Source organism: Jaculus jaculus, chromosome 1, assembly GCF_020740685.1.
Source record: "Jaculus jaculus isolate mJacJac1 chromosome 1, mJacJac1.mat.Y.cur, whole genome shotgun sequence".
Taxonomy (NCBI): Eukaryota; Metazoa; Chordata; class Mammalia; order Rodentia; family Dipodidae; genus Jaculus; species Jaculus jaculus.
Genome location: NC_059102.1, coordinates 39,585,179 through 39,599,080, shown reverse-complemented (window position 1 = coordinate 39,599,080; position 13,902 = coordinate 39,585,179). Strand labels below are relative to the sequence as shown.

The 13,902-nt window shown below is 47.5% G+C and overlaps 1 protein-coding gene across 1 annotated transcript in view; it reads right to left on the bottom strand.

Moving 5' to 3' along the window:
* Tll2 (tolloid like 2) overlaps positions 1 to 13,902 on the bottom strand; it is a 152,257-nt gene that overhangs the window by 103,304 nt on the left and 35,051 nt on the right. The window contains exon 2 of the mRNA XM_004669918.2: positions 13,694 to 13,804. Coding sequence (XP_004669975.2) covers positions 13,694 to 13,804 — 111 coding nt within the window. The remainder of the gene's footprint in view (positions 1 to 13,693; positions 13,805 to 13,902) is intronic.

Here is a 13,902-nt window from a genome sequence, read left to right as displayed (position 1 = left end):
ATGAAGTTTCAAAGGGGAAAGTCGGGGGAGGGAGGGTATTACCATGGGATATTGTTTACAATCATGGAAGTTGTTAATAAAAAAATAATAAATGAATTTTAGAGAGTTCTCAAAATACAGATGGCATATAAGCATCTAAAAAATGTTCTACATCCCTAGTCATCAGGGAAATGCAGATTAAAGAGAGAGAGAGAGCATGTGGGAGAAGAGGGAGGGAAGGAAAGAGAAAGAAACATCAATAAACAGGTAGCAGTAAATAAAGCTTTGGGGTGCAGCAGCTCCTTTGTTTCAGAGAAGTAAATACCTACCTAGTCATGGTCCTATCCCATGGATTCCTTGGGACAGGAAACCCTAGTCCGATGCCAACCTATGTGCAGATCCACAGCCCTCCCATGGAAAACCCTGAATGAATCCATGTCTGCCTTTTCTGTGTACCCAGTGCTGCCCAGAACCCAGGAAGTAGCATGTTGTAGTTACAAGCAGGTGCCCTATACTGAATATTAAACAACAAAAAAGTTAAAACAAACAAACAAACAAACAGAAAAGAGGCTCCAAAAGAAGATCTCCTAGGTTGCTGGGTAACAGCTGAAGTTCTAGGACCTTCCTCCCCTGAAGGAGGGTAGAGAAGTGACCTTTACCAGTGCCATAGGACTTGTATTAGGGTCCAAGATGGTGCCTATTCCACCCCCAGTGGCCCAGTGCACAGACTCACAGTGCCTAACATCAGAGCCTGGGAGCTAACGCATGGCAGGGGCTGGGGAAGCGTGTCAAAGATGACTAAGGGGCGGTGAGGACCATGGGCCCATCATTATGCAACCCGCTGATTGCTGCCATGTGGGACTGCTGGACCAGCATGGTCAGATCATCCGACTCTTCGAGGGGAGCCAGAGATCTGGGTTTTATGAGAAATTTGATTTGTAAATGTTGGCCGTAAATTTTAAAAAATGTAAGCACTACAAAACAAACAACACACATCTGCAGACCAGATTTGGCTGGTGGGCTGACAGCTTAGGACCTTGGGGCTTGAGGATGAGGGGAACGTTATGCCTATGGGCAATGCTAATGGTAGGGAAGGAGAGAGGTCCTGGGCAGCGGCCACGGAGTCTAGGGATAAAAGGGTATTGGAGAGTATGGAGGCAGAAATAAAGGGGCAACAGAAGCACCTAAGCTAGCCAGGGCCTTTCCCTCAGTGTTTGTGGGCAAGCAAAGGCCATTAAACAGAACCAGACACAGGGAAGATGACCACAGCACACAGTGAGATTCCCTGGCAACTCCATCTCCATCATCACCTTCTCTGGATCTCCCTGGAAACCACAGAAATAATGACCTGTGCACTTGGGTGTAAACAGCCCCCAGTGAAACATAGCTTTGTCCAGGCCATCCGGCCCATGGGCCACAGGCGAGCAGACGGGGAGCCTCATCCCAAATTCACATCAGCAGGCCCTGCCACCCAGAACAGTGTCTTCAGCTCCAGATTATGAGTCACAAGGGCCCAGTTCCCATCACTCTGTGGGAGGCAACCTGGGCTTCCTCTGTCTGCTCTGTCTGGACCATCACTGCTTATTGCTGTTTTCTAAAAAAGGACAATGGAAGTTGCAGCCATGAGCTTCCACACCTCTGGGAGCCCACTAGAAGGGTTCTAGAAGGGCCCATGTTGGATGCAAATTAAGCAGGCTGTCCCAAAGTTCTAAGGGGCATCAAATGAAGGAAATGAAAGACATCCCAGTTACCTAATCTGCACTGTGCTCCGCAGACCACACAGCCCGTCCCCATCATGGTCATGGAGAATGTCGAAAGAACCAACAAGACTCACTCTTGGTTCTGAGGAGGCTCAGAGGCCAAGCCTCCATTTGATAGATAAAGAATCCAAGCTTCTCCAAGGTGAAGTGACATTCCTGACGTCTGCCCCGTCAGAGGGAATTCTAAGGGTGGTAGAGTGGCATCCCTGACGTCTGCCCCATCACAGGGAACTCTAAGGGTGGTAGAGTGGCATCCCTGACGTCTGCCCCATCACAGGGAACTCTAAGGGTGATGGCAATGGCTTTGTTTATTGTGCACATCAAGAAAAGCTTGAACCATCATGAAAACATAAATGTTGGCAGGGATGTGGAAAAAGAGGAACCCTTCTACACTGCTGGTGGGAATGCAATCTGGTCCAGCCATTGTGGAAATCAGTGTGGAGGTTCCTAAAACAGCTAAAGATTGATCTACCATATGACCCAGCTATAGCACTCCTAGGCATATATCCTAAGGACTCATCTCATTTCCTTAGAAGTATGTGCTCAACCATGTTTATTGCTGCTCAATTTATAATAGCTGAGAAATGGAACCAGCCTAGATGTCCCTCAACTGATGAGTGGATAATGAAGATGTAGCACATTTATACAATGGAGTTCTACTCAGCAGTAAAGAAAAATGAAGTTATGAAATTTGCAGAAAAATGGATGGATCTGGAAAAGATTATACTACGTGAGGTAACCCAGGCCCAGAAAGCCAAGTGCCACATGTTCTCCCTCACATGTGGATCCTAGCTACAGATGACTGGGCTTCTGTGTGAGAAGGAAAATACTTAGTAGCAGAGGCCAGTAAGTTAAAAAGGAGATATAAAGGGAAGAGAAAGGAAGGGAGGATGGTACTTAATAGGTTGGTATTGTATATATGTAAGTACAATGATTGAGATGGGGAGGTAATATGATGGAGAATGGAATTTCAAAGGGGAAAGTGTGTGGGGGGAGGTATTACTATGCGACATTTTTTTATAATTATGGAAAATGTTAATAAAAATTGTGAAAAAAATACAAACACATTTTGTTTTTATTTATTTATTAAAGAAAGAGAGGGAACAAGAGAAAGAGAGAATGGGCACACCAGGGCCTTCTAGCCACTGCAAACGAACTCCAAATGCATGTGCCACCATATGCATCAGACTTATGTGGGATCTGAAGAATTGAACCTGGGTCCTTAGGCTTCACTGGCAAGCACCTTAACCACTAAGCCAGATCTATAGCCTCACCAGAGCATTCTTTAAGGCTAAGTAAGAGATAATTCTTCACCAGGCATGGTGGTGCATGTCTTTAATCCTAATACTTAGGAGAAAGGTAGGAGGATTGCCATGAGTTCGAGGCCACCCTGAGGCTACATAGTGAATTCTAGGTCAGCCTGGGCTAGAGAAAGACCCTGCCTTGAAAATCCAAAGAGAGAGAGAGAAGTTTTCTATCTAGACTATTAATTCTGGATACACTGATTGGAGGGTTACATACATGAAAGGTCTTTAACAGGTTTATGTCATTTTATTCTGCCTTAGATATCAACTACTATTTAGTAAAAGGAAACATGGGCTCTCATTCCATCAATATAACAAAACGCCACTCAGATAAAGGAAAGCAAAGGTAGAATGGGATTAAGAGAAGCCACATAATAGGAAGGTGAGACACAGTGCTGTCGCTCAAAGCCAAGAGTCAAAGACTGTACCCTTATGTATTGGAAGCTCTCCTGAGGTGGTGACCCCAAATTCCATGCATTAAGATGGCAAATGGAAACTTGTGTTTTCACATGAAAATGACATTATAAATGACAAAGCGGAGGGTTGAATGCCCAAGATTGGATCTAAAAGGTTATCCCTAAGGGAAGTTGGGACACCCAGAGGATTGGCTCACCCCCCTTCATCTCCCCAGAACAGAGGGGGCTCCATCATTCATTCTCCTCTTGAGCTGCAGATGTGACCCCCCCCCCCACCTTTTTCCATGGTCACTTCACTCCCTGTCTAACCTCCCCAACAGCCTATTGACAGCCTTCTACCGAGCTCACTTTATAACTCCCTCTCTTGGGTAGCTCTTCACTCTCAGGACTTCCCAGTTCCCCCACACAGGGTAGATACCACAGGCGTCCAATGGGGGACCCTTCAGTTGACAAATCGGTGATTGTACCGCGGCAGGTACAAGAAGGTACAAAAGCAGGATAGAGGGACATTCTGGGGCTAATGAGAAATCAGCCTTATTCTTTCCTTTCTAGTCCCCGACCAGTCCCAAGAAGCCAACTGTACTCTGCTGTGCCCGTAAGTGGTCATGAGCATCTATCATCTAATCTGTCTACTATCACCTATTGCTTATTTACCACCTATCTATCAATTATCCCTTGAATCATCTATCTCTCATTCATATATCTGTCAATAAATCTACCTATCATGCATCATCTATCTACCTATCATCCACCCATCTGTCAAACATCCATTAATCATCTATCTTCTTAGAACAAATTCTTCCTCTTGAGCTATCCTGAATGGGCTCTATACCTCACTCCTGAGCACACTTTGGCTACAGTGCCAAGTACTATCCACTTGTTTGTCTCAGCTTCTCAAGATAATCTCCTGACGTTGATTTAGGCTCCCAGATCCAGGCTCAGAACCATGGCTGCCTGGCTGGACATTCAACAGTACCTGCCTGCCTGGCTCAGCGCCCACCATGTCTCCAGGTGGGCTCCCAGCCCCAGTTCGGATTGCCCGGAGCATAGTGATGATCAATATCTCTCAAAGGTGAATCTCACTCCAAGTTCTTGGTGCACTCTGGCTCCCATCTAGGGTGCAAGTCAGTCCTGAGCGAGGCCCCGCAGAGTGAGATGACAAAACCCTTATGTTACATTCAGTCTTTCTTCTTGGGGAGCACACCTGTGCTTTAGCAGATGCCCCTTTGTTGTCTCAAATCATCTTACCAAATTAAAAATCTTCCCAAGTGGAGGAATTGCCAAGCCTTACTGGTTCTTATGCTGAAGTCGTCTTTTAGCCCAAAGCCTGCTGACTGCCATCCCCTGCTAAGCCCAGACACTGGCTCTGGGACACCCTGGCCTCACTGGTGGATTAAGAACAGCTCATCTGGCCTCTGTACCATCTCTGACCTGGCCCCTTATTTTGATTTGTGGACTTTTTTATTTTATTTATTTATTTAAGTTTTTTTTTTTTTTTTTAGGTTTTTTTGAGGTAAGGTCTCACTCTAGCTGAGGCTGACCTGGAATTCACTATGTAGTCTCAGGGTGGCCTCGAACTCATGGTGATCCTCCTACCTCTGCCTCCCAAGTGCTGGGATTAAAGGTGTGCACCACCACACCTAGCTGATTTCTTTATTTTTGACTGCTGCACCCATCTTAGCCAATACTGCCCACGTTCTCCCTAATCCACACTTCCCACAAGAACCAGAGGCCCTTGCCCAGATGTTTACAGCTTCCAATGAGGAGCTAGAAGCCTCCTTGGTGCTATCCTCAGGGCCTCTGCACCTCCAAGCTGAACGCCTGCACTGCCCCAGCCCGAATGACAATGATCACCTGCAGCCTTTCCTCTGGCTGTAGGTTCCATGTGTTTTGGGAAGGTGGATGGTTGCTACATCAGCAGGAGCTTCTGACCTCAAGTCTGGCCTGCTCCATTCCTCCAGTACTCCTAGAGAACAACAATAATCACTTCTGTCACTAAAACTTAGTGTCCTTGGTGATAGGGGGAAGGTGGATACAGCTGTCTCTTGGTGTTGAACACAGAAGAGTCCCCAGTTAGAGGGAGGGAAGCAACTCTAGTCACGAAGTTGTCATTAGAAAGGCAAGAGACTAACCCCAAGGCAGAGTGTAGTGGACAAACTGGGGGAGCCCAGGAAAAGTCTGGAAGGCTGACGGGAGCTCTGAAGTAATGGGCAGGAGTCTGAATGTTCTCTTTGCTTAGAAGTCCCAAGGACCACGTTTTCCATCTGGGAATCTGTAGAAAGGACCTAGTTAGTCAAACCATTGGTATGGGGCTTTGGGACATCCTTGTCAGACACTTCCTGCAAGGTGATGTGAGCCTGCCCAGTTCTAAGGCACCACCTGAGCCTAAGAGTTTCCTCTGAACTGGTACTCACTTCCAGCCAAGGGTCTGAGATGTCACACAGTCAAGCAAACCAGCCACTACGTAGTCCTAAACCCCTTGTCGATACAACCAGCAAGAGGCCCACAGTTCACCAGTGTTTGGCACCACTTATGCTCTTGGCTTGATGCTGGCACTGAAGAGGGAGGAGCAGCCCAAAACCAAGCAAGTCGCCATGCTTGACAGCTGGCGATGGGGAAGACAGATGCTGAACATGCGTGAGAAGAGCTGGGGATGAGGGTAGCTCCATGCCTCTGAGGAATTTGTTTTTGTATTTGCTTTTTTTCTTTTCCTTTTACCAACACCTCTGGTGGAGGGAAACAGATGTTCAGCAGTTCAAGGCGGCAGGATTAGTTGTGATGCTAATGGTTGTTTTTAAAAGCACTGGTGGAGCCAGGTGTGTGACACACACCTTTAATCCCAGCACTTGGGAGGCAGAGGTAGGAGGATCACTGTGAGTTCGAGGCCACCCTGAGGCTACATAGTGAATTCCAGGTCAGCCTGGGCTACAGTGAGACCCTACCTCGAAAAACAAAACAAAAACAAAAACAAAAAAGCAATGGGGGGGCTGGAGAGATGGCGTAGCGGTTAAGCGCTTGCCTGTGATGCCTAAGGACCCCGGTTCGAGGCTCGGTTCCCCAGGTCCCACATTAGCCAGATGCACAAGGGGGCGCACGCGTCTGGAGTTCGTTTGCAGAGGCTGGAAGCCCTGGCGCGCCCAGTCTCTCTCTCTCCCTCTATCTGTCTTTCTCTCTGTGTCTGTCGCACAAAAAAAAAAAAAAAAAAAAAAAAAAAAGCAATGGGGTAGAAATCCTACACTTAGGACAACAAAGGAAGCCCTTATTTTGGGGACCAACGCAGAGATTTCCTATGTGCTGGCAAAGATCAAATCCAAGGATCTGCCTAACTATGTTGCACAGACCCAGTTCAAACGTCCCCAGAGTCTTGGCAAAATACGACAAGGAATTCCTGCGGAACCCCAGGGTCTGAGACACTAAAGTGGGGGGGGGGGTAGACAAGGAAGCTGTCAAAGGGACAACCACATGGGAGGGTGCTATGCTTTTTGGTGGTTGACCCTGGAATAATAGTTCTCTAATTAAACTTGTTTGGTTTCCCTCCCCAGAAGTTAGGCTCTAGGATGCCGAGGACAACACACAAAGTTGCCTATCTCATCAAATATAGAATGAGTTAGCCTAGGCCCCCAGCTAATCCACACAGAGCCAGGGACACGAACCGAGGCATGCTCTACTCCAACACCCATGTCTGTGCACGCAGCTCAACTCTGCAGGGTCCCAAACACCCGCCTGAGCGAACATCTCTAGAAACATGGACATGCACAGAGCAATGAGGGTGTGGGGCCGACTTTTACAATCAAAGATCCATGAAGTGGATAAGCCTCTTGAAATTCCATGCAAAAGTGTGTGTGTGTGTGTGTGTGTGTGCGCGCGCGTGCGTGCACACGTGTGCACGCACTCACTTGCACACATAACATACTTAGAGGAGAGAAACTTCTATTGTCCAGACCCCTCCTTGCCCCGCTCCTGGGATGGCCATCAAAGGGATGGGGATGGGAGGAGCTCTCCAGCTTTGTCTCTCACCAGTTTCCCAAGCCAGAGGCCCCGGCCAGGTGTGACCAAGAGGACACGTGGCAATAGCACCTGACATGAGGGATCTGAATTGAAAAGACAGCCCGGTGTTCATGCCTACGCTCAGGACTTGGCTCCTCCCATAAAATACTACTGGGTGCCACTCACTGACCCACCTCTCACCTGGGCTTGGGAGTGGGCAGCACTCCCACCAGTGAAAATGGGTGGGATGGGGAAGCCACGCGCGCACAGCCTGAAGAATGCCTCTCCGCAGGCACCGAGGCTGAGAAATGTGAGCCTACCTACAACAACCCCATCCACAGATTGGCTGCAATGCCAGAAGTGTGCAGGGAATAGACATGGTAGGTTTGTGTTCAGACCTTACAACCTTGGGAAAGACAGCTCAGAAACCCTGAATCAGAGTTCTATGATTCGAGACATCCGCATATCTCACAGGTAGATACGCATTGGCCTTTGATGTCTAAACTGAATCCTGTGGCGTCCGCTGGTCTTTGGTTCTCTTTTTCTCTAGTAGGTAATACCAGAGGTCAAATCCACAGCTCAACTGACTTAAAAGAAACAAGAAGCCTCTGTATTTACATGGCTATCCCGTACTGCTCAAAATCATGGTCAGAAAAGGCAGTGAGACTCTGGTAGCCAAGGAGGCTGTGAATGAAAAGACTTCATGATTCAGAGATGATACCCAGAGAGTGGACATAGCTATCCTAGGTTGTCTTGGACTCTCTCCCACTTGTTTATTATTTTAATGTGTTTTGTGTCGCTAGGAGGAGATGAGCCTAAAAATTCAGAAACAGGAGCACCAGCTTCCTCCAGGCACACCGAGGAAGATTCCAGAGGGTTAATAAGTATATGTGCTGGTGTATGGTTATGATAATAATGTTTATTATTTTGAACCCAGGAGTCAAATTGTCAGAGCCATGCAGATGCTCTGCACAGATGGTGAGAGTTAAGGAAGCAAGGGTTCAGAGCGAGGTTGGCTTCTTAAATCGAGATGGACATGGCCCAGTGGCTCAGAACAGACAAGGCGGGACACATCAGCTTCCATCAGAGCCAATAAGTAATTAAAACCGTCTCTCTTTTCAAAACCCTCATTACAGAGATCAAGAAGTCAGATCCACTATCCCAACAGAAATAGCTGCAAGACAAGCCTTCCTCTCTAGGTGGACTTGCAAAGATGGGAACACTCAACATGGGCTTTCTCAGCTCTTCAGAGAAGAAATGAATGAATGAATGAATAATCCAAAGTATTGATCATGCAGGCTTCTGCAAAGCTTGGGTTATTCACAAGAGAGGTGCCTAAGAACTCAGAAACGGAACCACTGGGGTCCTGCCAGGCACACACAAGAGGATGTGAGAGGGTCGCTAAGTGTGTGTGTGCCTGTCTGTGTGTCTGTGTGTGTCTCTGCTAAGTACTTCCTTCACTACACAGCTAATCCGATTAGCAGCTTTAGGAAATTCTGCAATGTTATTCAAGGGCCCCATTCACAGGGCAGCTTGGCCCATGCCTGCCCAGAGCGCCATTCTCTCACAGCAAATCAAACACACACAGAAGGACTCTTTCCCTGACAGACAGGCTCTTGCCTCCTGGCCCCACACACATCCAAATGCCACCACCACATCCTCCCGCCACCACTCCCAGGGCAGGGGAATGGGCCAATGTGAAAACGGAAAAAACAGAACACCCCCCCACCCAAGAAAATGAGGCCATTTCAACAACACTGTCAACCAGGTGGCCTCCAGCAGCTGGCAGCTGTGCTGAGTAAAGAGGTGTCACAATGGCCCCCAGTTGCAGAGCTGGGGATGAGTCATTGGCTTGCTCTGGCCTTCATTTCTTTGTCTGTAGAATGGGGCCTTTTGAGTAGCTGGAATGTAAGGCTGGGAGGAAGTAAGCTCAGGGTGTGGACAGACGTGATGTCACTGTCATTGTCATTGGCAGGAGCACCAGAGGGGAAGGGAGCCTGGCTCTGAGGACTGTGGTCAGAGCAGGCAGGGTCCTGGGAGCCAGACTAAGGAAGTTTCCTGATAAGCAATGGGAATGACTGAGGAGATCTAAGATGTACTGGGTTCCCAAAGCTGCAAGTGACCACAGGCTGGGTGGATTCAACAAATCTGTTCACTTCAAGGGCCTCTGCAGGTACACAGCTGAAGTGAGGGTGCTGGAAGAACTATGCGCCCTCTCGATGACCTCTCCTTTGTGTCTTTCTAGCCCTGGTGGCTCCTGACACTCCAGAATGTTCTTGGCTTGTTGCTGCATCCCTCCAGTCAGTGCCCCATCTTCACATGGCCTTCCTCTCTCTGTCATCTTGTCTTATAAAGACTCCAGTCTCTGGATTTAGGGGCCACTCTAAGCCCAGGATGATCACATCTCAATAGCCTAAACTGAGCTGGAGATACGGCTTAGTGGTTAAGGCACTTGTCTGCTAAGCCTAACGACCAGAGTTCCATTCCCCAGTACCCACGTAAAGCCAGATGCATAAAATGGTACATACATCTAGAGTTCATTTACAGTGGCTAGAAGCCCTGGTGCCTGTCTTTTATCTCTGTTTGCAAATAAATAAATATTTTTTAAAAAATAAAATAAAAAAGAATCCAGGTATGGTAGCACATGCCTTTAATCCCAGCACTTGAGTGGCAGAGGTAGGAGGATTGCTATGAGTCTGAGGCTACCTTGAGACTTCAGAGTGAATTCCAGGTGAACCTGGACTAGAGTGAGACGCTACCTAAAAAAATAAAAATAAAAAAGAGGAAAAGGAAAAGAAAAGAAATAAAAGGGCTAGAGAGATAGCTTAGCAGTTAAAGCACTTGCCTGCAAAGCCTAAGGACCATGTTTGACCCTCCAGGCCCCTTGTAAGCCAGACACACAAGGTCACACAAGCACACAAGGGCACAGGTGGCACACGCATCTGGAGTTCGATTGCCATGGCTGGAGGCCATGGCACGCTCAATCTCTCCCTCTCTCTCTCATAAAAAAAGAAAAAGAAATAGGGCTGAAGAGATGGCTTAGCAATTAAGGCATTTGCCTGCAAAGCCAAAGGACCTCGGTTCAATTCCCCAGGACCCACATAAGCCACATACATCTGGAGTTTGTTTGCAGTTGTGGTGACCCTGGTCTGCCCATTCTCTCTCTGTCTCTCCCCCTCTCTGTCTCTCTCAAGTACATAAATAAATAAATAGAAGAAGAAAAAGAAAAAAAAGGAGCCTGAACTCATTATGTCTACAAAGACCCTACTTCCAAAAAAGGACACATTCTAAGGCCTCAGAAGACATGAACTCAGGGGACACAATTCTATATAGTACAGTATTGTAGAGCTGCCAGGAAGGTAGTCTGGAAGCAAGATAGAAGAGACCAGGGCAAGGAGGCATATTGGAACTCAAGCCTGTGGCCTCTAGTGAACATTGATATAGGTCCCTCCTTGGTTCTCCAAAGCCCCAGAAGAGGCTTCTTTGGTGGCCAGTGCAGTCACCTGAGTGGGCTCCTACCCCAGGACTGGCTCATTATTGCAGGGTACTTTAGGAGTTGTACTCTGCTCCTTACTGCTAGCAATACTGCGGTGGCCTGGTGAGGGGAGGAAACAGCAACCCTGGGAATTGGGAAACTTGTGCTCTGGTCTGGATTTTACCTTTGACCAAACTTGGAACATAGGCACTTCTGAGAAATGAGACCGGAGCGCCTCTGGGGAATGGACATCACTGTGTCCTATAGTCAGGAAAGTAGTCCCAGGTTCACAGGATGAAGCAGGGAGGGGCTTCTGGAGCCTCCCTAGCAGGTTCCTGGCCCTTTCCCACCCCCAGTGCAGGGGCCTCAGCACTTCTCCTGGAGCTCCCTTCCCAGACTCCAAGAAAGGCAACAGGAGCATTTACCAAGCTTGAAATGAGACAAGCTATAGCTAAGAAGGCAACCTTTCCCACAACACCAGGACTCAGCTAGCAGGGCTGAAGGTGTGGTTCCTTTATAAATTTGTTTTTAAAGAGTTTATTTGAGACACACACAGAGAAGGAGAGAGAGAGAGAGGAAGAGTCCAGGCACACCTCCTGTCAGCACAAACAAACTCCAGATGCATGTGCCACTCTGTGCTCATAGGTTTTACGTGGGTACCGTGGAATAAAACCCAGGCTGTCAGGTGTTGCAAGCAAACACATTTAACCACTAAGCCATTTCTCCATGGCCTAAATTTTTAATCCAGAAAATGTTGGAAGCTGTATATACAAACTTCTTCCTTAGAAGCATTATTTCCAGTAGAAAAAATAAAGCAACCAAGGGACTCAGCCTGCTTAGAGGAAGTGGAAGAGTTGCACGTGGGTCACTAGTGCCGTTAGGATGATGAGAGTGATCACAGGGCACAATGAGAGGTGGTCCATGATCAGATGCTGAGCAAGAGTGGGCGCTACACAAGAGTATGCCCAGGGATGTCTTGTATGCTTAAAAACTGCATCCAGGGCCAGGCATGGTGGCGCATGCCTTTAATCCCAGCACTTGGGAGGCAGAGGTAGGTGGATTGCCATGAGTTTGAGGCCACCCTGAGACTATATAATAAATTCTAGGTCAGCCTGGACTAGAGTGAGACCGTACCTCAAAAAAAAAAAAAAAAAAAAAAAAAAGAACCTGCATCCAGAGAGACTGATTGAGAGGGGAAGGGGATATGATGGAGAGTGGAGTTTCAAAGGGGAAAGTGGGGGGAGGGAGGGAACTACCATGGGATATTGTTTACAATTATGGAAATTGCCAGTAATATATATGTCTGCATCCACAGGGCTGGGGAGATGACTTAACGGTTAAGGCACTTGCCTAAGAAGCCTAAGGACCCAATATTCAATTCTCCAGATCCCACATGAGCCAGACACACAAAATGAGGCAAGTGCAAGGTCGTACATGCCCACGAGGTGGCAAGCATCTAGAGTTTAATTTCAGTGGCTGAGGCTCTGGAGCAATTCTCTCTCTCTCTCTCTCTTTCTTCCAAAAAAAAAAAAACCTGTGTCCACATACATATGTACATCTGTGTGTGTATATATTTGCATATGCATCCAAGGCATGTTAAGACTGGAAGGAATCCAGAAAACAGATCACAGTAACAATCCCTGGGGCTGGGTGAAAGGAATTTTCCTTTCCACATATGAGTCTTTGTACTGTCTTTTTTTGTTTTTTAAACCAAACAGTATTGGTTTAATCAGCAGAATCAATAAAAATATTCCCATCCTGAAGATAAACCAACTATTCTAGGTACATACAAAGCACAACGGGCCCTCAGAGGACAGCAATCAGGATAAAATCACCTTGCCACAAGAACACACTGGAGAAAAGCGCACATCGAGCCTGGGAAGGAGGAGACGTCAGCCAATGTTGCAGGGCTTTGCGCCAAAGTCCCCAGATTCCCTTCACGTGTGATGATTTCCCCCACTCATCACTTCAGTCCCAAACCATCCTGCATCCACCTTCTCTCTGCAAATATGAAGGACTGGCACTTACGATGTGTTTAGCACTTTACTAATATTCTCTCCCTGTGTCCTCAAGACCTCACTCTGAGAGAAGGATTGCTACTATTCCCACTTGGCAGATGAAGAAACTGAGGCTTAGATGTGAAATTTAATTCAGGTCATACAACCCCAACACCTGAGATTCTGACCCAGGCTTATAGCATTCTTCTAGGACCAAAGTCCTTACACATGGCCACGGCACATTAAGGCTGGAAGGAATCTAGCTTCTCAAGTCCTAGGCAAAGGCTTCCGTGTCTCCAGCCTTTGGGAGGCTGTGGTGAGAGGATTGTGTTCGAGGCCAGCCTGAGACTACACAGTGAATTCCAGGTCAGCCTGGCCTAGAGCAGGACCCTACCTCGAAAAACAAACAAACAAAATACCAGGTGCACAATACCCCAAGGTTAAAGTTCTCTTCCCAGTCTAGACCTTATTGAAGGTAACACCAGACATAATCTAAATCCAGTCCACCCAGAAATTCTCTGAGCTCAGTCTGAGACAAGCAGAACCAGAGTCCTAAGAACTAACACTGGACTCTAGGCTGAACTCCCTCTAGCAGTGAATGACCTTCTTGTAAGAATCAGCTAAGTGAAAGGCTCATGCCCCAGCAGAGAAGGAGGGGCAATCCTCCAGGTTTTCCACAGGGGAGCCTGGGACCTCAGGTTAAATCTACTCTTGCCTGGAGCATTGTGCCCTACCAGTGCTGCCCAGCAGGGCCTGAGCAGGGGACTGTACTTACCAGTGCTGTGTCCCATCTCCTTCATGGATGGTTTGGCCCAATCTCCAGCCTTGTCAATGTGAAATAACTTCAGGTCTTCTTCATCCAGAGCAATGTCCCCCCAGAAGACAGCTACGAAGAAAAAAAAAAAACAAACACTAGCATGTCTCAACCTAAAGATAGGGAAAAAAAGGCTTGCTAATGCCCCAGAGGGCACAAGGTGCAGGGAG